The 25,710-nt window shown below is 45.2% G+C and overlaps 1 protein-coding gene across 7 annotated transcripts in view; it reads right to left on the reverse strand.

Annotated features, from left to right (window-relative positions):
• Positions 1–378: 378 nt before the first annotated feature.
• Positions 379–25,710, reverse strand: part of Cdk5rap2 (CDK5 regulatory subunit associated protein 2) — a 178,326-nt gene continuing 152,994 nt past the window's right edge. For 4 of the 7 annotated variants that reach the window (XM_070012605.1, XM_070012584.1, XM_070012600.1 and 1 more), the window contains 10 exons: positions 22,988–23,104; positions 20,642–20,810; positions 19,246–19,370; positions 17,784–18,032; positions 16,744–16,812; positions 15,628–15,887; positions 12,824–12,967; positions 3,547–3,673; positions 907–953; positions 379–466 (listed from right to left, as the gene is read on the reverse strand). In XM_070012605.1, coding sequence (XP_069868706.1) covers positions 395–466; positions 907–953; positions 3,547–3,673; positions 12,824–12,967; positions 15,628–15,887; positions 16,744–16,812; positions 17,784–18,032; positions 19,246–19,370; positions 20,642–20,810; positions 22,988–23,104 — 1,379 coding nt within the window. In that variant the 3' untranslated portion in view covers positions 379–394. Of the gene's footprint in view, positions 472–906; positions 954–3,546; positions 3,674–9,650; positions 9,749–12,823; positions 12,968–15,627; positions 15,888–16,743; positions 16,813–17,783; positions 18,033–19,245; positions 19,371–20,641; positions 20,811–22,987; positions 23,105–25,710 lie in introns of those variants that run through there. The other 3 variants (XM_070012618.1, XM_070012593.1, XR_011369981.1) reach the window with 2 other exon arrangements.

The following is a 25,710-nucleotide window of genomic DNA, read 5'->3' on the forward strand; positions in this document are numbered from 1 at the left end:
AATGACCAGGAATGATGCAGGGGTTAGAGTAGAGAGGGAGACTGAGTAGGGACTGAGAGGGCTCCCGGAATAAAGCTGGTGTGCGCAGCGGGTGCTGGCTCTGTAGCACCTAACAATGGGCACTAGGCTGTGAGGCGGGAAAAGCAGACCAGGAGGTAAAGTCTCACGTCAGCATGGTCACGAGGTCCATCAACATGTGAGCCCTCAGCCCCAGACCCCGCCCCACACCCAAACAGAGCCCAAGGCCGTTCCAGGGCCGCACTGAGGAGAACCTGACCCAGCGGACATTTCTGTACACAATAGAGGGAACAGCAAATTTCCTCTGGCCAGCAGCTCTTGCTCCGCACCAGGGGCGACAGTTGGAACAGAGACAGTGTGATCTCAGGCACAAGCTTTATTGGCTGAAAGTTCTCCTCAGAAGCCTGATCTGCTGGGACTGGACGTTCCTGGATGGGCGCCTCCAGGCCTGAGCTAGGACAAGGAGGGGGAAAAAAATGAGAATTTTAGGTCAACAGAGGGTTTTTGAAGTAAGATCCCTGACAGAGTTAAAGGCAAGAAGCTATTTTGAAACTGCTTTCAAAGACATACTGTTTGATCAGTAAATATTTACAGAACAAAATGACAAAGATCATACAGTATTCATACATCCCAGAAAGACTTAACAAATGCCTACTATGCGGCAGTCGCCGTTTGCTCTATTTCTCACTTGTGAAAAAAACTGCATACAGACTTAAAAAGCAGAGCAAGCTCTGACGACAGGCATGATAAAATAGAACTTTTTGTGCTCTGTTGGCAGAAAAACACAGCTGTGGTTCCACCTTCAACTTCATGTTTCAAAAGAAGCTGGCTCTGCCCTGGGCCACCCTGCTCATCATGGCCATCCGTGAAATAGCTTAGAGGCCTTACCTCCAGGTTTCCTCTGGCCTTCCGAAGGACTTTGTGGGTGACAGCCACTGAAGAGAAAGGAAAAACGGGAGTGATGAGAAGGCAGGGTGAAAGCAGGGCTAAGGGAACGTAGGCCCCAAGCCTGAATGGTTCAGACTTGTGAACAACCCCAAAGCACCCAGACAAGAGAAGACAAATGCCCTGTCTCCTTCACAGAGCTCTGGGCCCAGAAACCCTCCAGAAAGTGTAGGCCACAGATATCTCTTCACGTCTTCTCTAGGTCATGGCCTGATGGGGGCACAGAACATAGAACATGCCATGATACCATTTTCCAGTGGCAACCAAGGCTCTACCAGGCATGCTGGGCTCATCTTGTGGGGTGGGGAGCGCAACGGCACAGGAAGGGTAAAGTCTTGGGCCCTAACAGCATGTGGCATTCTTGGGTGTCCTGGGCCCTCTGAGAAGCAAGGTGGGAAGCAAACCCATGTATGGAGGCCTGCAGGGGTCAAGAGTCCAGGGAGTTTTGTGACGCCAGGATTTTACAACACACTCCTTGAAGCAAACCCCCAAAGGACTGGAGGAAAATACCTGGGCATTTTTGTCCCCCTCACCTGCCCTTCAGTGGGCATAATAACCCAACATTGATCCCCTAGGCAAACAGAATTCTGCCTGGACAGGAGGGGCTCACAAGTGGGTTCAGAGGATGCTACCAACTCCACCTGGGCTGCATCCTAGACAGAGCTGCAGTGGAGAACTCTGGGAAAAGCAGTGACGGTCGTTTCCTCTCTCAATCTTTCCTTACACACATAAACTCTAGCAGCAGCTACTGAATGGATTTCAGAGTCATATCAAAAATCTGTTCTAAATAGGACTTGGTAAGGTCAGATCACCACTGCTCCTGAGTAAACCAGGTAAGCCTTCCAGATCCAGGCCTCTGGCCAGTGGTGACTGACACTGAAACAGACTCACTCCAACACAGGACCCCTCCTGAATGTCTTATTCAGAATAGGTTATCTGTGGTGGCCTGGGAAAATATCTGATTCACAGAAATGTCTACCTGAAGATACTGAACTCTATTTGAAACCTACCACCTCGAGGGAGGAGACAGACTGCATGAGCTTTGTAGCTGGGCAAGAATAATTTTGGAGGGCTGGGAAGGTGGCTCAGTGGTAGAGTGCTTGCCTTGCATGCATGAGGCCCTGGGTTCGATTCCTCAGCACCACGTAAGCAGAAAAAAAAGGCCAGAAGTGGCGCTGTGGCTCAAGTGGTAGAGCGCTCGCCTTGAGCTGAAGAGCTGAGGGACAGTGCCCAAGCCCAGAGTTCAGGCCCCACGACCAGACCCCTCCCCCCCAAAAAAAGAATAATTTTAGAGATGGCCCACATTAGGCTGCAGGAACCACAGACATGCTAAGGATGGCCCTATACCTGCAAATGATGTACAAAGTGTGTGTGTTTGTGTGTGTGTGTGTGTGTGTGTGTGTGTGTGTGTGTGTGTGTGTGTGTGTGTGTGCGCGCGCGCGTGTGTGTGTGTGTGTGTGTGTGTGTGTGTGTGTGTGTGTGTGCCTACATGTGCATTTTCCTAGGGAAAGAGTCCATCACTTTCTCAGGATTCACCAAATGCCAGGTGTGGAGGTTAAAAATAATCTTGAAATGTACTGGATGCACCGTGTGAGTAAAACCCACCAGAAAAGCTAAGAGATGTCTGGCCCAAGATTTGAAGTGGCTCTTAGACCTAAAAGCACAAGAATGCCCGCTATGCTGAGAAGACGAAAGGACAGAGCTGTAAAGTCTGCGTCTCAAATAAGGCTGCTCCAGTGCAGTGACATGGCTCATACCAGAGCCCATAGCACACCTACACCTCAGCAGAAGGCTGGCAAGGAAGAGGGCCCCTAAGAGGGCCACATGGCCTGGGAGGTGTCTACTGTGACTCACTGAGGACCCTCAGCCCTGCAGGACAGGACGACTACCCTCACTCAGCAAAGCAGGGGCTACAGGCCCCGTGACTAGTGAGTGGCAGGAAAGGTCTCAGCTGGACAGCCACCCCTAATTTGCTGCTGCACACGGAGAGGAGTCAGCTTGACCCAGGCAGGGCCAAGCTGCTTTCTTCCCTCCCAGGTTGGACAGCAACAAAGAACCTTTACTGCATGCAGCTGCCAGGCTGCTCCTCTGCTCCGGACACCTGAATCCTTTCATGGCACAGTACAGTCCCCAGTCCCCTGGCTTTCTACCTCACTGTGCCACAGGCAGTTCTGCTCTATCAACACAAACCATTTCTAGTTTACCACCTACAAAACCTTATTTCTTGCCTCTGTCCCCCCAGTTGGTGGCCTGGACTGCCACTGGCTACTGACAGTGCCTAACTCTCTTTTCAGACTTGGCTCAGGGTCACTTCCTCTAGGATGCTAACCTCCCAGGGCAGAGAGAAGTCATCCTGCTCCTCCCAGCTCAGAGCACCTGTAAGGAGCTAGCCACATACCTGCCTCCCCTCTACACAGGTACTGTAAATGAGCAGACTAATCTGTGCAAGCGAGAAATGGTGCAGTAGGAAAAGAAATGATCACAAACAACCTGGTTTGCAAAGAGAGCCAGTCAGGGAGGGGCTGGCGGCACTGAGAGGCAGGAAATGGTCAGACACGGTGGCCACCTCAACCACTCACTTACACTGATCAAAGATGACTTTTTCCTGGTGCTTGCTCTGCTGTAAAAGCTTCACACTGTTCTGCAGCTTCTTTTCTTGTTCAAACAATGTTTTGTATAGTTTGGTGATCTCTGACTTCATTTCACCAATCTAAACAGAAAAAGATTTAGAAAATAAATGAAATAAGACAATGAAACGTTACATTACCTAAGAAGAAACTACAACACCGTATCAAAAGATGGTCAACTTCAGCCAGGCGCTGCTGGCTCATGCTTGTCATCCTATGCAGGAGGCTGAGATCTGAGGATGGCACTTAGGAGCCAACCCAGGCAGGAAAGTCCATGAGTCTCTTATCTCTAAGAGACCACCAAAATGCTGAACGTGAAGGTATGGTTCAAGTGGTAGAGCACTAGTTTGGAGTGAAAAAGCTAAGAGACAGCATCTAGACCCTGACTTCAAGTCCCAATACAGGCGAAAAAAGAAAAAAAAAAAAGATTCTCAACTTCACTAGCATGGATACTTGAATAAAAATCATTAGATTGGCAAATTGGTTAAAATGCAAGAAGGAGGAAAATCTAAGGTCTGCTGGTGGAACTGAAAACTAGCATGGCCCAGCAGAATGCACAGACACCAACTATTGTGAACACTCCCAAGGCTTGGCCCCAGCAGGTCTACAGCATTTCCCCCAAGCAATAATAGGCAACATTAGTATATAATAATACAAGCCTAAGAAGATGCATGCTCACTTCAGCATGCTTAATAGTAGGAAGAAATAAACCTGATTTGCTTAATATGAATCTGAATAAATTACAGTACTTACAGAGAAAGGAATAATTTTTCAGCTATTAAAAATAATGTTGTAGAGCTCTATTTATTGATATCAAAAGATGATTGTAATTAGTAGCCAAAGAGCTCAGAACAACACAGGCTGTATACTACATCTAAGGCATTTCTGCTTCATAAAACTGAACACACAACAATTAAATACCCCCCCTTCCATTAGTATAACTAATGTAAGCTAATAAAAAAAAAAAACCACAAAAGTGATGACACAATTGGTACACATCCATAGATGTAGAAGTCAGTGTGGCAACAAAACATTAGTAGCATTATTTCCAAAGGATGGAACTTCAAATTGCTTGAGGTTATTTCTTTTTACAAGAAGCTGTAACATTGACTTAAAATGCTGTTAATGATTAAATCTTAAAAAGATAATACAAAAGTGTGACTTAGTGAGTATGACCCATGAGGATATACTTTGAGTATTGTTCAGACGAAAGGCAAACTGGTCCCAGGGCCTCTGACGTGAAATACCAACCCAGGCAGGGACAACTGTCTTCCTCTCTACTGGCCCTGGCCCCCAGAACTTTTGGTGACACTGAAACACTTCAGTTTCCAAGTGCAGACAAGGTGAGTTGTCAGCATATGAAGAATCCCTTTAGTGTGTCTGTTTCCAAACTGGTTTGACAGCTATACTTACATAATCAAATTACAGAATCAAATTAAATATTAAGTAAAACTATAAGCTATGTGTATGGACAGAGAGCTGGTTGTTGAAAACTAACATACGCTTCAGGGAAGACCAGATAAAGGCAAGTCGCTGAGAAACACATTTCTGGCAAATTAGGTGTGGGGGAGACAACTATGAAAGATGTGGGAGGAACTGTCTAAAAGAATTCTATATATTCAGATTGCTTTGCAAGAGTCTAAGCTTTCTCTTCATCTTAAAGAAACAAAAACTGGAAGTGACAGACATACATTATGGATGTGGTTTATGAAAGAAGATATGACACTCCAATCAGCAGACAGATATTCAAAGAAAAAGCCTGGACTAACATCGAAAGAATAGCAAAGGAATGTACATTTGTCTGTTTTAAGTTAAACTAAAATGTTTAAGGGAAGAATCATTGATTCCCTGCCTTAACCTACTTTTAAGATTAACTAATAATGTCAGGTACAAGGACTTCAATGGTTCTTCCAAAACAGATCCTAATTTAAAAGTTAGATTTGCTTCGATTCTCACCTGCAGGCTAGAAGCCACAAAGATTTGGGTTCTGGTCATGGCTTCACAAGTCTATGAATCCTAGGACAAAGTCACTAAATTGTCAGAGGCTTAGCTCCAATCTCTGACCTTGAAGTAACTATCCTGACCTGTCTGTCACAATGGAGGAGGGTAAACTCAGAGAATGGGCACTCCCTTACCCTGATGGGTAACCTCCTCCTCCTCCTGTAGCCTTCCATAGTCACCTCCTCCAGATGCCCCTTTCCACCAGAAGCATCCCTATCACTGTAGATATGGCAATGTCTCTGACTAGCTCCCCACTCCTTTCTGGCCTCAGATCACTTGTGCCCAGAAAACAGCAGGTGCTTTGACACCCTTCACCAAGTGGTGAGTCCGTTTTCATGGGTAAATGTCTAACAATATGTGCATAGTCCAGCCAGCCCTTAAAATGAGAGATTTTTAGTAACTTATGTGTTGCTGGATTCAGATCCAGCATAAAGACACTGTATTAAAAATAGCAAGGGCTCACAGGGTGCCTGGACACTATATTAAAAAATAGCAAGGACTCACCGGGTGCCGGTGGCTCACGCATGTAATTCTAGCTAAGATCTGAGGCTCGTGGTTCATTCGAAGCCAGCCTGAGCAGAACAGACTCCATGAGACTCATCTCCAATGAACTAACCGGAAATGGTGTTGTGGTTCAAGTGGCAAAGAAGCTCAGGGACATGGCCAGGCACCGAGTTCAAGCTCCACAACCAGCAACAACAAAAATAGCAAAAGCTCAAAAGCACAGCTCCGTCGCTTTCTCTCTGTATAATGCAGAAGCTCGTCAATTTAACACCTTGGAGTTTCGGTTCCTGCCTCTAGGAGATGAGAATAACAATACCTAACTCCAGCTAGTAATGAAGGCTGATACCTTATGATTCATTCTTATCCCTATCTCCCATCCTTTCTTTATCTTTCTTGCAATTTTGAGAAGTGTCTATAATGTACTTAGGCCATGTTTACTCCCTGCCCCGTTTCCTTTTTCTCTTCCCATTTTCTGCTGACTGCTTCCTCCAAATGCTCCCCTACTTTATGTTCAGGTCCATGTTTTCCTTTATATCTATATTCCACATATAACAGAAAACATACCTGCTTTTCCAAGTCAGGCTGATTTGCTTAACATGATGTGCTCCAGTTCCATCCATGTTCATGCAAATGACATAATTTTATTCTCTTTACCGCTAAACAATACATCCTTGTGTATAAATACCTCAATTTCTTTATGCATCATCTATGGGTGGGCACCTAGACGGATCTCAGAACTTGGCTACTGTGTATCACAATAAACATAGATGGACAGGTATCTTTATTATGCGTGCTGACTTGTATTCCTTTAGGCATACGTCCAACAGTGGTCTAGCAGAGTCCTAGGCTAGCTCTGTTTTCATGTTTTGAGGGATTGCCACACTGATTTCCATAATGTCTGCACTAACTTACATTCCCACAGTGTATAAGAGTATCCTTTTCTCCACATCCTAGCTACTAGCATTTGTTTCTGCTCATTGTCTTGAGAATAAGCATTCTGTCTGGGACTGGAATATCAAAAGTCATTTCCATTTTCATTTCCTTCATGGCTACAGATATTGAAGATTGTGTTTTTCATGTAATTATTGCCCATTTTTACTTCTTGTTTCAAGAAGTGTCTGCTCAATTTATTTGTCCATATTAATTGGATTATTTGTTCTTTCAATGTTTATTTGAGCTCTTCATATATTCTGAATATCAATCCCTTGTCTGATGAATAGTGACAAAGATTTTCTCCCATTCTGTAGGCTCTATTACTCTGATAATTGTTTCTTTTGATGTGCAGAAGCTTTTGAACTTGATGCAATCCCATTTGTCAATTCTTGCTTTTATTTTCTGAGCTATTATTCTTATTCAGAAAGTCATTGCCTATACCTGTATTTTCAAGTGTTTTCCCATAGTAGTTTCAAAGTTTCAGATCTTATATGAAGGTCCTTGATACATCTTGAATTTATTTTTATACAGAGTGAGAGATAAGGATCTAGGTTCTCAAGGAGATTCTTTTCTACAATATGTGCTTGGGAGACCTTGGGTGAAAGTCAGATGGGTTTAACTCTATGGATTAATTTCTGGATCTCCTATTCTATTCTATCCATCTGCCTTTGTGATAATTACCATGCTGCTTCTGTTACCATGGCTCCGTAATATAACCTAGGTAGGCATCGCAATACTTAAAGCATTGCTTTTTTTCTTTTGTTTTCTTTTTTTTATTGTCAGTTTTCTTAAGGACTACTTTTGTCTATTCAGAATCGTCCATTCTGCATATGAATTTCAATACTTTTTTTTTCTATTTCATGGGTTTTTATAGGAGTTACACTGAATCTTTCACAATATGGCCATTTTCACAAAATTGATTCTGCGATCCATGAACAAGAAGGTCTCTCCATCTTTTAGTGTCTCTTTCAATTTCTTTTCTTCAGTGTTCTGTAGTGTTCATTGTAGAGGTATTTTACCTCCAATTAAGTTTATTCCTAGGTATTTTCCCCAGACTCTTCTCAATGAGATTGTTTTCCAGATTTCTTACTCAGTCTGTTTGTAATTAGTATATACAGATTTTTGTGTGTCAATTTTATATCCTGCTATTTTGCCGAAAGTGTTTTTCCTGATCTAAGAGGACTTTTGAAATCTTTAGGATCTTACAAGTATAGAATCATTCCATCTAAAAATAGGGATAATTTAATTTCTTCCCTTTCTATTTGTATCCATCTGACTCCTATCCAAGCACAATACTGAATGAGAATGGATAGAGAATGGATAGGGTAGATATTCTTGTCTCACTTCAGACTTCAGAGAAAAAAATTTTTTGTCTTAGTGGGATTGTGCCTTTATTATACACAAGTACCCTCTTATAGTTTCTTGGGCTGTGTGTGTGTGTGTGTGTGTGTGTGCGTGCGTGTGTACACACACGTAGGCAGGCACATGACCACAGAGCCATGCTCCCAACCCTGTTTTCTTTACTTATTTTTTGAGTGTCATGTTTATGCCTAGGCCAGCCTGGACCATAACTTTCCTGTTTGCTTCCTACATAGCTAAGGTGCAAGCCATCATGCTCTCACTGATTGGAATGGGGTCAGGTGAATAATTTGGCTGGGCTGGCCTCAAAATCATGATTCTTACAAAATCTGCTACCTAAGTAGTAGATTACAGGCTTGAGCTACTATGCCTGACTGTTCACAGCCATCCTATCCTCAGAATAAACCACCTTGACCATGATGTATAATCATTTTAATGTGTTGTCCCATTCAGTTAGCAAAATATATTAATGAGAACTTTTGTACTGATGTTCTCAAGAAAACTACTCCACAGTTTTCCTTTTTCTTTCTTTTCTCTCTTTCTCTTTCTTTCTCTCTTACATATGTGATATCAGGTTAATACTGGCCTCACAAAGAAGTTTGGTAGCATTCCTTTCCTTTTATTTTGTGGAATAGTTTCAGCACTGATGTTTGTCTTTTTTAAAGGTCTAGTACAATTAAGCAGTGAATCCATTACCACTTTAATCTCATTGCTTGTAAAAGATCTCTTTAAATGGTTTCTATCATCTTAATTCAATTTTGGCAAGTGAAATGTTATCTAGAGATTTATGTTCCTCCTAGATTTTCAAGTTTACTTGAATATCAAGTTTTAAAAGTTTTCCTAATGATTCACTCAATTTTATTGGTAACTGTTGTGAGATACGGTTTTCCATCTCTAATTTTAATTATGTGGATCTTCTCCTCTTTCTTTTGGTTAGTTTGGCTAAGGGATTGTCAATTCTGATTATCTTTGCAAAGCCAAATCTTCGTCGATATTGACTCTTTTAGCCTTGTAGTCTTCATTTCATTATTTCTACCCTAGTGTTTACCCTTTCTTTCTGCCTACTAATTTGGGGCTTGGCTTACTCTTGTTTTTCTAGGAGCTTATTATTTTATCTGGCAATTTAATATTTTTACTTAATGTAGGCACCCATCATCATGAACCTTCCTCCTAAAACTGCCTTTGCTGTGTCACAAGGTTCATTTTCATTTGATTCTAACAACTTTGTAAGTCCTTCCCTTATTTTTTCCGTGACATACTTACTGATCATTGAAAAGTATAATGTTCAGTCAGGCATCATCTACTTGAATATTTTCCGTAATTTCTTTTGCTGCTGATTTCCAGTTTTATTCCCCTCAGACCTGATAAAATACAGGAAGTTACTTCTGTTTTCTTGCATTTGTTAAGACTTGCTTTATGTACTTAAATGTGATCGACTTTGGAGAAGGAAGTTTCATGGGCTGTTAAGAATCTGTATTCTGCAGCTATTAGGAAGAACCCTTTGTAGATGTCTGTTAAATTTGATTCACAGTGTCATTTAACTTTGAAGCTTCATTATTTTTGTGGGTGGGGGGGAGGTTGCAGTCTGGGCAACCTATCATTTGGTGAGAGTAGAGTATTCAAATCACTCCTTATTGTGTTGGGGTCTACTTGTGCTTTCATGTGTTTGTTTAATGAAACTGTGTACACCAACATTCCATGTATAAATGTCTACAACTTTTATATCCTCTTGATGATTGTTCCCTTTATCAAGGTGAAGTGACCTTTGTTTGATATAACTACCCTTTTTGGCTTTGAAGTTCCATTTGCTTTGTATATCTTTTCCCATCTTTTCCCTTTAAGCCTATTTTTTCCTTTGCCAGTAGGCAATAAATGGTTGCCTTAATTTTTAATCCAATCTGCCCATCTTGTGTCTCTTGACTGGAAAATCCTGACAACTGACATTCAGTTATTACTGAAAAGTATAAAGTAATTCTTGTCATATTGCTGTTTTTGTAATGTCTCATTCTTTCCCACTCATTTGTTTATTTACTCATCTAGGGAGATTTATTCTTTCCATATCCTCATGGTTGTATTTATCTTCCTTTTTGGTGTATAAAATTCCTTTGAGTAGTATCTTCTACAATGCTGGATGAACATAAATTCCCTTAGCTTTTGTTTACATGGAAAGTTTTTATTTCTCCTTCAATTATAAAGGACAGCATCGCTAGATACTGTAAGCTAAGATAGCAGTTATTTTCTGCCAGGAATTAAAATACATTATTCTTATTAAAAAAATGAAAACAATTTCTTAATGTATTAGGTTGACCCTCTATAATCTGAAAATCCAAAACTTTCAGCTGATGCATTTTGGGTTGTAGGTCTTCAGATTAGGGATAATCAACCCATAATATTCAAATCTGAAAAAAACAAACAAAACAAAAACAAAACTCTAAGAACACTTCTGGGTCCCAAACATTGCAAATAATGGATTCCCAATCTATATCACCAAGAAATCCAGTGGGCACATTTCTCTGATTGCTTCATAAATTTATTTTTTTAAACAAGTAGTTTGATTTAGGATTCAAGTAAGATCCACACTTTGCATTTACGATCTCTTAATGTTTTTTTTTAATCCTATGGCTCTCAAAGCTCACAGGAAGGTTTGTAAAGCCCATGTAGGGCTGTCCTCAGAGTGGCTGACTCAGTGGTCTACAGTGAGGCCTGAGAAAATGAGTTTTTGACAATTTCCAGATGACTCTGATAACTGAGGTCCAGGAACCATACTTATGAGCCACTCTAAATCTACATGCTCCCATCCCACTCCTACCCCTTCCTTTTCTACTAGGATACAATAGGTTATGCTGTCTATTTCCTGTCTAGATCCTCCTGAAGCCCTAGCTCCTTTCAGTGAGAAGAGGCATTTAGAAACCACAATGGGAACATTAGTGGTGCTTGCTGGTATTGAATTGGATTTTATTTCTTCAGCCTTTTATGTAGAGTGAGTTAGCAAATTCTTTAATAGAAAATACACCAAGAGTTCACTTTGATGTTTACAATACAAATTTAAAATCACGGGGCCTTTATTTCTTCCATTTCATATTTCTCTCTTTTCTCTTACAGTAAAAACCTCAGTCTTAATGAAATTACATGATTTGCTTTCTTTTACAATAGAAATGTAATAGTTTCAGAATATCAGTATCAATATCTTACCAATGATATAACCATTGAAGACAATATTTTCATTAAATGTCTGGCGGCTCTTTGTGTCCTTGGAGTGTTTTCCTAGGGATGTATGGTCAAGCGATTCTGTGGCAGTCACTGAAATGTGTCCTCAAGTGCCACATAGTAGAGTTGGCTTATTTCATCTTGCTGAGAGCTTTTAGTTTTCTTTAACTTATAATTATGTAACGTATTTTTATAGCTTCAAAGTCAAATCTATGAGGCAAGGTCTATTTAGAGCAATCAACATGCCCCTCAATCTCTCCCATCACATCCCTATGAGTAGCCTGTTGGGTTGGTATTGTTTATCCTCCACTCAAAAATTATTATAATCAAGTTGTGTCTTCACCTAACTTTCTCATATAAACTGATGCACATGGCCTAGAGAGGGCACATTAAATGCAAAAGGTAAATTAACGACACTCAAAAGAAAACAGCAGATAGTAAAAAGCCATTGCACTTGCTGCTGCAAACTGAAGTATGTCTTACACACATTTCACACCAAGCAAAAGGCACTGCATGAAACACAGGCTGTGTTAGAAAAGTGGCCAGAGGCAATTTAACACTACCCAGGGGTCTGTGTACACGGGAAACCACACCAGAGCATCGCTAAGGTCCTTCTCCTGGCTCTAGAGTTCTATAAATTGAAAGATATATAACCAATTGCCTGAGAGACCTTCAGGAAGAGAATGAATCAGCATGAGTGCTAACAGTCCCTGGACTGATTTACAAGTGGAAGAAGATCACTATATGTTTATTACATATACATTATGTTATATATTACATAGTTATATGCTAAGGACAAAAACATTCTATTGAGAGTGCTTACCTCACAAATGTTACCTTAAAAGTCATCTGAGGCAGATACTAGTGTACTAGTGTTTAGGAGTATGTAAAGAAAGTATTCACTCATTCATCATCCATCCACTTGTTTGTTTAAAAGTATGATAAATTGATAGATGCTGGTGGCTTATGCTTGTAATCTTAGCTGCTCAAGAGATTGAAATCTAGAGGATCACAGTTTGAAGTCAGCCCAACCCCATTTCCAGCTCTCAAGGTGTTAGGAATCTAGTAAGAACCCAGAGAAGTCACAATACACCTGGGGTCTCCCTCTTCCCGACACCATCCTACAGAGGGCACAATGGTTAGGGCCAGCCCTGGGCTGAGCAAGAAAGGTTCCTCAACACAAGCCCTAGGAGCATCTTTGAACCTCCAAAGCACATGTCACTACCTACCTGCTCACAGTGAAGGGAACACTGGCCATTTGGGGGCAGTGAGACTCTCCAGAGGAGCTGCAGCAGCCTTGAGGCCTCTTCCAGGACCAGCTTGGCTGCACTCACGCTGAAGACAAACTTGCTCAGAGGCACCAGGTGTGGACCCTGGGGGACAAATAGCTGTTAGTGCTGTATTGACAGAGATCAGCAGCAAAGAAGCTGGAAGACACAGTGTGAATCTCCAGACTGAAGGGCCTATGTTTCGCAAGCCAAGCAGGAGCTCGATACCATATGACATCAATTCATGGTTCTTAAATGCCGATGAATTGTAAATTATGAGAGGATTTCAGGGTGGAGACCTAGCCGAATGAATCACTGATGACCGCCAGCATTAACCATGTTATCACACGGGAGAGCCACTCACACCACTCTGCGGCCCACAGAAAACCTCCCACGCAAATGAACCCAACAACACACACATTCAGGCCCTCCAAAGTCTGTCTTACTCTCTCTGCTCCCAGAAGCAAACTCACATAGAGGGTGGGGTCAAGGTCATGACAAAGAACATGACTAAGAGATGGGGAAATATCTGAAAAAGAAGAAAACAAATCTAAAGAACATTTGCCTTCACAAGCAGTGAAAAAAATAAAACCACCTCTAGATAGCAAATGGACAGAAAAAAATCCGAAATAAAAAATACTCTTCAAAGACAAAGATGAACTAAGACAGATTCTTGTTCACAGACAAAATCTTTTAGGAAAGTAAAGCATTAATAATTATCAAGATTCCCTATAAAGTTCATGACCTTTAACTGATCATTCTCCTTCAAAGCTGATCGGAGATACTCACTGCAGTTTTTATGTTGAACGAACAGTGAAAGAGAAAATAAATGATATTATATCTATATGTTGACTTACTGGGCAGCCATGACAAGTATCAGGAAATATTTAATGAGATAGGAAAAGAGTTAATACTATGTTAGCTGAAATATAGGAAACATATTTTTATGGATAGGTTATTTGATAAACTTTATGATTTATGAATGGACTAAAATATGTCAAAATTTTAAGCAATCACCTCTAAGTGGTATTTTAGTACATAGTGTGTGTGTGTGTGTGTGTGTGTGTGTGTGTGTGTGTGTGTGTGTGTGTGTGTGTGTGTTGTGTTGTGTTGTGTGTGCATGCATGCACACATGCCGGTCCCAGTCCTGGAGCTTGAACTCAGAGCCTGGGTGCTGCCCCTGAGCGTTATATGCTCAGGGCTAGTGCTCAGTGGTTACTTAGGGCAAAGAGTCTCATCAACTTTCCTGCTTAGGCTGGCTTTGAGTCTTGATCCTCAGATCTCAGCCTCCTGAATAGCTAGAATTACAGGCGTGAACCACCAATGCCTGGCTTTAGTAAAAATTTTAAATGTTTTTCTACAATTTCTAGCCTTTATATACGAAATATTTTCATCCGAAAAGAACAAGAATTTTATTATTATCTATTAATTTACTCAACAAATATTTACCGAGCACATACTTGACACTAGGGCCTTGTGCTAAGTAGTGGTGTTAGTGGTGTTAAAGCTGAGCAAAATAGATACTATCCCTGCTCTCCTGGAGCTTACCATCTAATAGAATATAAAATACAAAATTAACTTTTTGAATATAGTACAACAAAACAAGAAGCCAAGACAGCTATTAGGAAGTGAGGTGCTCAAGTATATTCAATAAATCCTCAGAAGAAGGTCCCGGCACTGTGACTCATGGAAGCTGGAGGTCTGGTCCAGCTGGGGCTGGTGGATCTGACCCTAAGCCCTGGAGGAAGTGCAGGAGTTAAGCATATGCCAAGTACATGGGGATATGACAGATGTATCTTAAGATGAGGATTCCACTATGATGAGGCAGAGAGAATGGGGAGGGGCCCAGTGGCTGAGAGGGTTCCACAGGGAAGCCAGAGCTGGGGACAGGATACAGCAGCAGGCAGGGGCACAGAGCACAGCCAGCATGTTCACAGGACAGCTAGGGAAGGGGAGATGGCTGACGGTGAGGAGACAGGCAGAAGCCAGCTCAGGAACCAGAGTCCTCAGAGTCACTGCCTAGGCAGAGGTAGTGGCATCTTCACGGGAGAGACAGACGACCAGTACTGTCCTGGGAGCTGGGAGCAGTGCCACGACACTGAAGGAAAGCACTCTGGAGGGCAGAGAATGGAGTTCAAGAGTAGATGGCCTCCAGTCACTTCTCAACATATCTGAAGTGGGAGCGGTATCAACTCCTTCACAGGCGGTTCTGAGGAGCAATGAATAAAGTGCCTCTGCAAGCAGAGATGAAGGAACAAGTTCTTTGCTGGGCATCTGTAGAAATCACAGTAACATGTATTAAGATGTGGGTGCAGGTATGGGATGGAATGGCACAGTGTGGTCTGCTTTCGTCTGGCCTGGGCTGGTCTGGTATGCTGTCTTCTCCACAGTAGCCCCAGAGCCCAGGTACAGGGGCCTGGCCAGGAAGATCAGGTAGATGAATGGCTGAACAGACAGACAGGCAGATGGACAGAGGATAGTTAAGTGACTGGATAGACAGAAGTCCAGACACAGAAGAGAGATCCTGTGAAACAGCTACAGGCACCCACGGCAAAACCTCCACAAGCTTCTCACCCAGTGCCATCCTCCACCCGCCCAACCGCACAGTTCCTCCTACTGGACAAGACCTCTACGCTTCCCTAGGTTACATTTCTTGGTCCCTCTTTAAGGGCTTGAGGACAACTGCATCACTTGCCTCTCCATGACTTCAGCCAGCCCTTCATAACCCATGAGCATCTCTCCCCACAAGTCTGTGATCAGGTTACCTTTGTCCCCGGCTCTCCACATGTGGGGCTCAGGGCCTCTCGGGTTTGAAGGTCCATTTCTGCAAGGAGTTTGTGGCCCTGGCTGATCTGTTTACAGAGGGCATCATAGTCCTCGGCCAGGCCCAGGATGTGGCGGCCACTGCTGCTGGCCCACAGGCGGTGGCTAGTGACCAAGTAGGACACTTGTGCAGTATTGGTGGCCAAGCTGCCACTATCACAGGAAAAGGAGTCCACATCATTTCCGGAGAGCAGGGGAGTCTCTGAAGATGGAAGGAGGATTCCGATTTATTGGGTCAGCACCTGTGTTCAGTGCTCACAACATTAAGGACAGCAAGGAGGGCAGACAGACCTTGAGGGAAAACAGGCCTGACCCCTGGGCCTCAGTCCACACCTCACCCACAATAGGCTTACAGATCATCTCTTGGAGAGGTTCAGGTCAATTCACCCCATCTTACAGAGCACCCATGGTGCAGAAAACCCTAGATGCACAGGATGAGCCAAGACAAGTCTATATTTCAGCAGCCCAGGGTCTGATGGGAATACGGACACTGCAGGAAATGGAATTGCGCAGTGATTTCAGCCAGAGCTCAAAGGAAAAACATCTATGTAGGGAAGGAGAAATCAGAGGAGGCCTCCTGCAAGAAGCAGCCAGTTAGGTGGATTGAATAGGTAGCCAGAATTACATTATACTTGCTGCTTTTTGCCATTGGACCAACAGAACTATGCATGACCAATCCTGTCTGGGGATAGCAGAAAAGGCATTTCACTGAGCAATTTGCATTCCTGGTGAGTCTTGAGGAAGTAGTAGGACTTCCACTGGCAGATGGGGACAAAGGAGGTATGGGTGTCACAGAGAGAGGGAAGTATAGTCTGTGTGCAGGCTGGTGGCCCATTTGTGCAGCTCCCCTGACACAGAGGGATAAGGCTGGGTCTACAACTGGAGGACCTCAAAACCTACCATAAAGTAGCTACACTTTAAGACAGCAGAAACCCAGTGAGGTACCTGAGATCAATGACAACTGGCTGTCATCAGGAAGGGGTGACACTTGTCCCTCGATTTAAAAAGTCCTGCCCCCATGCTCAACATGCCCACAGTTCCCCACATTGGTTTTCTACCTGATTTTACTGTCACTGCCTGAGTGGAATCAAATGAGTTCTCACTTGGCATGGGACATTTGTCACCATCTACAAATGCAAAAGAGAAGGAACATACTGTTAGCACAGTTAGCGCTCCTGGAGTACAGTATCGTGCCTCGTGCTCGTGCCCTTGCACCTATTCATTTATCCACACACACTGCATTCAGTCACATCTTTTCTGGGTACCAGTCTTGCCAGCTTTGTGTGGGACACCGGATCCACAGAGCAACCAAGCCTCAACTGAGTGCTGGGATTGTAGGCACATGCCATCACACCTGGCTAGTCCAAGCTTTTGTAGCATCCTTGTCTACATAGCGAGATGATAGTCCTGCCTGCTGGATACAAATACCCACTACAAGTAGCATGCTCTAGAGAGTGGGCAGGTGAGCTCAGAGCAGCACTGGAGTCAGAGCTGAAAAGATATCTCCCTCTATCTGCTTGATGTGCCGCTTTGGGAAAACCTTGTCCATTCTCTGGGCCTCAATCCCTCACCCACCGCACAGAGAAGGTAGCCATTAGGGCTCCTGAGAGCCTGACCATTTGCGGTTTGTTCCAGGCTCTGCTGGGGAGGTGGAGAGGGTGTCTTCCTCTCTCCTCCCACCATATCTCTGTAGTGCTGCAGAGTACCCATGAGGGAACACCAAACAGATCCACTTATTTCCTACCGACCCTGAGAGATACTAAAAGCCAGAGTGAGAGGCTTAGGTTGTCTTTTAAAGGCAGTTAAGAGGGACTGAAAGGCTTTTCAGCTTCAGAATGGCATGGACAGGACTAAACGGGAAGGGAGAAAGAGGCGGGAAGGGGAGGAAGCCCAGAGGAACTGAGGGCAGCTGAAATCCCAAATTCTACTTCAAGAGAACCAAGCCCCCAGTCAGAGAGAGAATGCTATTGTGTCAGAGGTGAGCGCAAGCCAGCAGTCGGCTGCACTGGTGTGTAGGGAACACTGCGTCTGCTGTCCCTGATGAGGCACTTCTGCGGGGCACCCAGATGCACATATTAAGGCAAGACAGGCACCCTACCATGTTTGTCCAGCTGAAGGGACCACTCGGGGATGCACAGGGCCTGCGTGGCTGGAATGAGGGCTCCTTCCTGGGCCTTGTTCGCCCCCTGTGCCAGCTGCTCCTCCAGCCTGCTCCGCAGGGTGCTGTTGGTTTCAATACTCTTTTCCAGCTGGGCCCGCAGAGCCTGCATCTCGGTCAGGAGGCCATGCAGGTCTCTCAAAGGATCCTGCCCCTTCCAGCCTTCTCCAGACGGCTCAGCTTGGGCCTCTGCAGATACGTGCACAGGGAAGTCTCATTATCCTCCACCATCGGAAGGTTGGCCCTCAGAGGAACCCACTACCACCATCTACCTTCCCCTTCCTAAGAATGAGGTACAATTTAAAATAACAACTCGACTTTTAAAAACAAAAATATTGGCTGACTTAATTGCTGCTATTCCACAGGCTAAATAAGAGCTGGAAATTAATTTTCACTTCTGGCCATAAAAGCCTAGCAAATTGCACACCAAACCCTGAAATTATGTCTAGTAGTAATAAAATCTATTTGGGCTGGAATTATAGAATGAAAGGGGATGATTTTAAGAGCCACAGTATATTAAAAAAAAAAAAAAAAGCCACAACAGCAGGAGCAGGAGAAGCAGCTGGAGGAGGAATGAGCGTTGTGAGATGACCCTTCCCTGGATAAACTTTCAATAGGGAGAAACCATCTGGAAAATTAGTTTTTAAAAATCCCACCATACCTCAAAATTGATTCTGAAATATAAGACCTGTGAGCAGAGTCCCTCTGATCTGGCCATCTCCGAGGAAACACAGAGAAAACCAGGGCCACGTGGAGCCCCGTGGTCAGGAGCCATGTCCGGCACAGGCAGGTGCTCCATTAACATGCTTGCTCAATGAGTGGGCAAAAGAAATACACACAAGCAGGAAAGGGTTTTATTTTGTTTTTCCCTGAGTGCCTACTATATACCAGGGACTGGGCCAGGATGATTTGCTATTAAAAAAAAAAAAAAACACATTCAATTTTCACAGCAACTCCACCCAGTGGATGTTAACAGACAAGTTCACAGGGGCAGAAACAGGCCTGAAGGGTGAAGTGGCCTGCAAAAGGTCACTGAGCCAGGTGACTTCAACTCGCCCAACTTCAACTATGAGCCTTAGCCTTCCACATTTCCTGCTACTGTTGAGGAAGAGTGGGCCCCAAGTGAGGTGTGGTGGTATATACCTGAAATTCCAACATTTTGGAAGCTGACGTAGGAGAATCTGAGTTTAAGGCCAATCTGGACTATAGAGGGAAAACGCTGTCCAATAAAAAAAGAGGTAAGGGAAGGAGGAAAAGAGGGAGGGAGGGAGGGATGGAAGGGAGGGAGGGAGGGAGGGAGAAAAAGAGGGAGGGAGGGAGGGAGGGAGGAAGGGAGGGAGGGAGGAAGGGAAGGAGGGAGGGTAGAAGAGGAGGGGAGCACTTGGCCCCGAACACCCAGTACCTTGCCACCGCTGCCTGTGCTCTTCATCCAGCTTCTGGTATACCTTCAGCTCCACTCGGAGGGACTGCAGCAGCTCGTCATTCTCTGAGAGCAGCTGCTGCTTTGACATCACCTCCTCCTGTGTCCTGAAATGTCCCCAGCATGGAGAAAGAGGTGAATTCTACCCAGAGCCCCCAAGGAAGGTTCACACCACCTGGGCCAAGAGTATGGACAAAAGCAGATGAGTGTGGCCAAGAATTCCCAAGTGCCCTAGCGTCTGGCACTTTGCACACATTCTCTCAGGGAGTCTCCACAAATACCCTAAAGGTACTCTAATCCTGCATTCACAGATATGAGAAAGCAGAACTTGAAAGGCTCCAGTGCCTTCCCAGGTGTGCAGATGTATAAGGAGAGCCTGGACCTATGCCAGGGCTGATGATGGACAGTGGTCTTGCTATACCATGCACACACTGGGTAGGTAGGGTGAGGCTGCTCGCCCTGAGGGAAACGGGCACTCATGAACACTACCACAGACAACTGAAAACACCTGGAACAAGACAGACTCAGAGGGAAACTGCAGAAGAGTGATCCGTATGAATCTTAAAACCTGCAGATTCCTGTCATTCTTCTGCTCAGAATCTCTCAGTGGCCTCCTAGGGCACTCTGAGTAAACCCCAAAATCCTGGGCCTGGCAGTGGCACACAACTATAATCCCAGCTATGCAGGAGGCAGGATCATAAGGAGAGCGGTTTGAGGTCAGCCCTAGGCTGACTTCACAAGACCTCCATCTCAGCCTCTAAAATCTCTGAAGAACACAAGCCTGTATTCTCAGCTACACGGACAGCCTAAGTCGCAGGATCAGAGTCCAGGCTGGCCTCGGCATAAACTGAGAGACCCTATATGAAAAGTAATTTTTAAAGCAAAAAAGGCTAGGGCATGGTTCAAGTAGTAGAGCACTTGCTCAGCAAGTGCAAGGCTTGAGTTCAAATCCCAGTTCTGCCCCAGTAGAAGAACCAACAAACCCCCGCAAAGTTCTCATATGGCTAAGAGGCCAGGTATGATTCAGTATCTGGACCTCCCGGTGCTCTCTACCCTGCCCTGGCCCTCTCCAGAGGCACTGGCCTACCTGCCGGGCTACAGACACTACCCTGTGTCAGGGCCTGGAAGTTCTCACACCCCTAAGCCACTGCTCTCTGTTCATACAGAATCTTTTCAGATGCCATTTCCTAGATGGAAAGCAACAACCCACTCCCAACCCTTTCCTCCTCCTCAAGACCATCTTCACACATTGTATACCTTCTAGACGGAATATGCCTGTATGTGTGTCCCTTCTGCACACTAGAGGAGGGACAAGCATGCCTTGTCCCAGCACCCGCATGGGTGGCGGGCAGAGCAGGGATTGGGAGTCGGGCTGCACCTGCTCAGCTCCCGGGCCAGTTGCTGGTTGTGACTCTCCCTCTCAGCAACGTCCTTCCACAGCCTTTCGTTTTCTTCCCTCACTCCGGCACACTCCTGCTGAAGGTGCTCAAGGCTCACGACCGTTTTGGAAAGAGACTCTCGTAATTTGTCATTCTCCTTCTGTTTATCTGCAAATACCAAAAAGCGCTACTGAGAAGGGATGCCATTTGTTTCTCCCAACCTTATTACGGAGATACACCACTTCAGCTGGAGCACTCCAAGAATACAAAAAGGAATGAGATTTAATCTGGCATTTATGATTTTGGCATTCCAATTATCTTCCACATTTTGGGCAGATAAATCTGTCAACATCAAGGCTGTAGATTAAACATCACTGGGATGCAATGGGCCTGTTTAATTTTCTATTATATAATGGGCCTTGCAAATCTGGTTACTTTGCCCTCCCTGAGCAAGCTGTGGGCGGAGACCACAGGGGGTGGAGAGTGTTACTAGCCTTTGTGGAGGATGTAGCCTCTGCTGAGGATCAAACTCTCCTGGAAGCACAGAGTGGGGACAATGGGGCCATGAGCAGCGAGCTGGAGGGTGGCGGGGCCTAGTGCAACTCCTCCACTGGCTGACTGGGAACCTTCACCTTCACTTCCCCATGCCTCCGCTTGCTCCATGCTCCCGTGAGGACGACCAAGCCACCGTCTGTACAGGGCTTAGCACAGGCTCAGTCAGCTTGTTTGGAGCCACGTGCAGGCAAGCTGTGAGCAAGGGGAGAGGTGCTGGCCGCTGTGTTCCTTCCATCACTATCTGCAGCACGGACTTCACACGACCCCCGCCACCTGCGCCGTCCCACTTAATCTGCACAGCACAGCTCCGGGGCAGGGGCAGCGAGGCTCCCGTGCCACGTGGTGAGGCCTCACAGCCAGGAAGTGGCAGAGCCCAGGGCAGACCCCGGGTCTCTGACATGCCTCCTTTGTTCAGCTTTGAGACAAAAGTCTAGCTAGGTAGCTCAGGCTAGCCTGGAACTCACCATTATGTCACCCAGGCCAGCCTGGAATTTGCAGTCCTCCAACCTCAGTTTCCCCAGTGCTGGGCGCTACCATGCCAGCTTCTGACACCACAGATAAACACAACATGGCCAATTCTCTGCAAGCTTAGGCTCCAGACGGTGTTAAATGCAGACACAACAAACTGCGCATTGCTCCACTCTCTTTACCTCTAACCGTAGGCCTTGTCTGCCTCCTTCCATTCTGAAAGCCCCCAGCTCCTCTGGACTTGAATCGTCCTTATTGATCCCTCCCCACCCTTCTAGACTCAGCCCTTGAGGACCAGCAGTTCCGGGGTTAGGTCCTTCAGCTCTCTGGCCTGCATTCCTGGTGGCCTGCTTGAGAGTGTTTGGCTGTCTCCCATCAGACAATAGGCTGCTGAGGGAAGGGACAGCACTTGTTCGTTCCTGTACCAGAATCTCACAGACCCTGATGTGTATTACAGGAGACCGAGAATGCTTACCAAGTGAGCAAATGACTACAGAGCCTCAGTCTCATCTCTTAAGCCAAATCAGCTCAAGATCCCCTAGGGACAGTGAGATAATCTGGCCCAATTCCTACTCTACCACCTTCTGGCTCTGTGACCACAGGCGGGCAATGTTCCCTAGGCCCACTTCTTACCTGAAAAACAGGGCTAGTAATACTTCATTCCATTTCATTTTAAATACTGAAAGATAACTTGACTAAATGCTCTTTGGGAGCTAAACTTCAAATAGGAGGAATTAAGAGAAAGATCTCTATAAGAAACACTGGATAAACTATGTTAGTAGGAGAAGTCTCTGCATGAGATTTGCCAATAATGTATGTCTAGCCCTTCTCTCTTCCCCAATGAGAGGAGGCTGTAAAGGGGATAAGTAACAAGGAAATGAGCTAACATGTACTGGGACGCTGGTATCGACACTGTGCTGAGGGCCTCATACGACTTATCACAAGCACCTTATGAACCCTAGTTTTCTCATCTGTGAAACAGGAATACTTGCTAGATGTGGTGGCTCACACCTGTAATCCCAGCTACTGGCCAGGCAGAGATTGGGAGGATCACTATTTGAAGTCAGGCTGGGGGTACGGGGAAGGGATAACTAATGCAAAAAGGGCTGGGGGGGTGGCTCAAGTGGTAGAGCACCCTTCTAGCGAGCATGAGACCCTACGTTCAGATCCCAACACCACACACACATTCAAAAAAATGAGCCTGATACTGCATAACGCTGTTGAGACAATTACATGGTTTGAGACAATTACAAGATTTGAATCTAGGTGAGTCAACACAGGGACTATGAGGCCTAGGCTGCAGGTGGCCCAGTAATTCTTACCTTTGGATCCTTTCACAAGCATCATACTGAGGGCCTGGTTTTGCTTCCTCAGGAAGTGGATCTCAGATATCAGAGAACTATGCAGCTCAGAACCATGAGTAAGAGTGTTTGTGGGACCTAAAAAGCACACGGAAACAGTCATTTATGGATAGCCTATATATATGGATGGATGGAACTTCCCAGAAAATAGTTTTAAGTAATGAAGAAATGCACCATGCAACAAAAACCACTCCTGTGACTGCCAGAAGAAAGGAAAGGAAAAGGAGAAGTGGCTTAAAAATGGGGGGGGGGGCACTCCCCAATCACCCGCCCTGAGAGTAAACCAAGCAGAGACCTGGCAGGCGGGGCCACCTCAATCACCAGAGCCAGCTGCCTGCTTGGGCCTCATCCTGGGGCCCCAGAAGCCACCCAGTCCCCAGAGCCACAGCTGATTCCTCCCATTCTGACCTCTCCTATCGGCCTCTAGCTTCTGGAGAGGACCACCAGGACCCCTACACCAAGCGAAATTCCCCTCTCCTCTTCTGCCCCGGCAGCGATCATGACTGATGATTCTTCTCCCCAGATGTCTGGAAGCCCAGCAGACTCCTTTTCAGGCTGAGCACCAAGCTCTAACCTTCTCCCTGCTGCTCTGCCTATGGAGTTATCATTCTAACTACAATCCTTCCATTGTTCTCTTCAAAACTATCTGGTGGCCTGGCACTGTGAAAGACAAACAAACAAAACGCAAACTCTGCACTTCTCAGTACAGAGCCAGACCTCCAAGGCTCCCTCCAATCTCACGGTTTCCCTCTACTCACAACCCCATGCCCTCTCTTCTCTGAAGCCTCATGTCCTGGAGCACAGCCAGCCACGCCTTCTGTCTTCTGTGCCCTGTGACTACAGCGTGAGGAACTAGCTCCCTTTGCCTACATGCCTAAAGCCCTCCTCACTTGTGAAATCACTCTTTCCAATCCTGGCTCTAAGTGTGCACTTAGCAATCGGGATCTGTCTTACCAAGCTGTGGCCTAGCTGCTGAAACCCATTGCTTCCTCTAGATCAGCCTACGGCCACCTCTTTCTGGACAGCTCCCTTGACCCTCACCCCAGTTCTCCCCTCCCTCAACTTACTCATCTGGCATTACCCGTTTCCTGTTTTCAGCTGCCTTCTGGAGAGCGCTCACTGTGTGCAGGATGCCTCTCCCAGCCTCTGAGCTGACTGAGTGCACTCACAACCACAGATGAAATGAGACCCCTGAGTTCTAAGCCATCCTCAGGGCGCACCTGAGCAGAAGCCACCGCCCTCAACAAGACCTGAAGATAGGCCTACAAGAAGCCCCTGCTGGTGGATTAGGGACATTTTTTTGCCCCTGTGAAAGGAGAAAACAACAACCCCAACCTCTTCTTTCCCCTGCTTCAGACAATGTCCCAGGAGGCTGAGATGCTCAGTAATTACTATAGTCATCACAGACACCAATCCCAACCTTCTATCATTCAACCACACAACCTACCTCAGAACTACTTGCCTCTGGGGTTCTTGTTGTATACAAAAATATAAATGTCTATTGTTTATACCTGCTTTTCCTCCTATTTTATTCTGCTATAGCTGAAAACAGCCTGGTACACAATGGAGCACCAGTAATATACAACCAATTCTCTCAGAAGTTGATTCTCGTTCCACTTTTCTTTTCCTGCCAGGAAGTCATTCATCACATGTCATATGATTTTTTTATGTCTCTCTCCACCATCTTGCTCTACTCTCCTTTTTGAACTCTGCTATCATTTCAGAGATAACTAGGTTGAACTGTGGGTTTGGCTTCATAATAACTGTGACTTAAGACAAGTCAGACAACTTTACTGAGTCTTTCTTAACTCAATATAAATGTCTAATGTTGAGCCACGAATGGTGACACACACTTACAATCCCAGATACTCAGGAGGTGGAGGTAGGAGGATCATGACTGAAGCCAATATGGGCAAAGTTAAAAGAGCTTATCTCAAAAACAAAGAGATGGGGCTGTGCTCAAAATGCAGAGCCTAGTGTGTGCTGACCCTGGTTTAATCCCTGGTACTGGATTTTAAAAAGAGGAAGGAGAGGCTGACATTGCTGCTGTTCTTGCTGTTACCATTTCTGTTAACATCAGAATGGATGGATGGATGGATGGATGGATGGATGGATGGATGGATGGATGGATGGACGGATGGATGGATGGATGGGTGGGTGGGACTGGGAACAGAAGAGGGACCAAAGAGAGGCCTGAATGAGCTAAGAAAAAAATCTACTGACATCTATACTGACCAAAGTTAAGGTGCACATTGGATAAAGTGCAAAGGAATAACTAAGCCTAAGCCCAAAGAGCAGTCCTGACACAGAATAAACCTGAGCAGTCACGGCCCGCTAGCTGGGGCCGTTCCAGTGCTACAAAGCTGGTGTCTCCTCTGAATGCCACCGCAATGAGCCTGAGAGCTGAGGAAGAAGCTCCAAGTCACGAGAACATTTTTCACAATATTCCACCGCAACACTATAAGAAGTCCTGCCTTTCTCATTTAGCAATATTCCACCCCAGCATTATAAGGAGTCCTGCCTTTCTCAAACCTCCTCCCAAGGGGCACGCTCACAGTGGGGGAGGCAGGCCCACGTTCATTTCTTTGTCTTTTCAGAGACCATGACAACATGGTGAGAACAGAATGTCTTTCCACCAGTGTAAATACTTTATGAATGCCTTTTTGTAAACCTTCCTGTCAGAC

The sequence above is a fragment of the Dipodomys merriami genome, unplaced genomic scaffold (assembly GCF_024711535.1).
Source record: "Dipodomys merriami isolate MVZ:Mamm:240054 unplaced genomic scaffold, mDipMer1.0.p SCAF_11, whole genome shotgun sequence".
In the NCBI taxonomy this organism is placed as follows: domain Eukaryota; kingdom Metazoa; phylum Chordata; class Mammalia; order Rodentia; family Heteromyidae; genus Dipodomys; species Dipodomys merriami.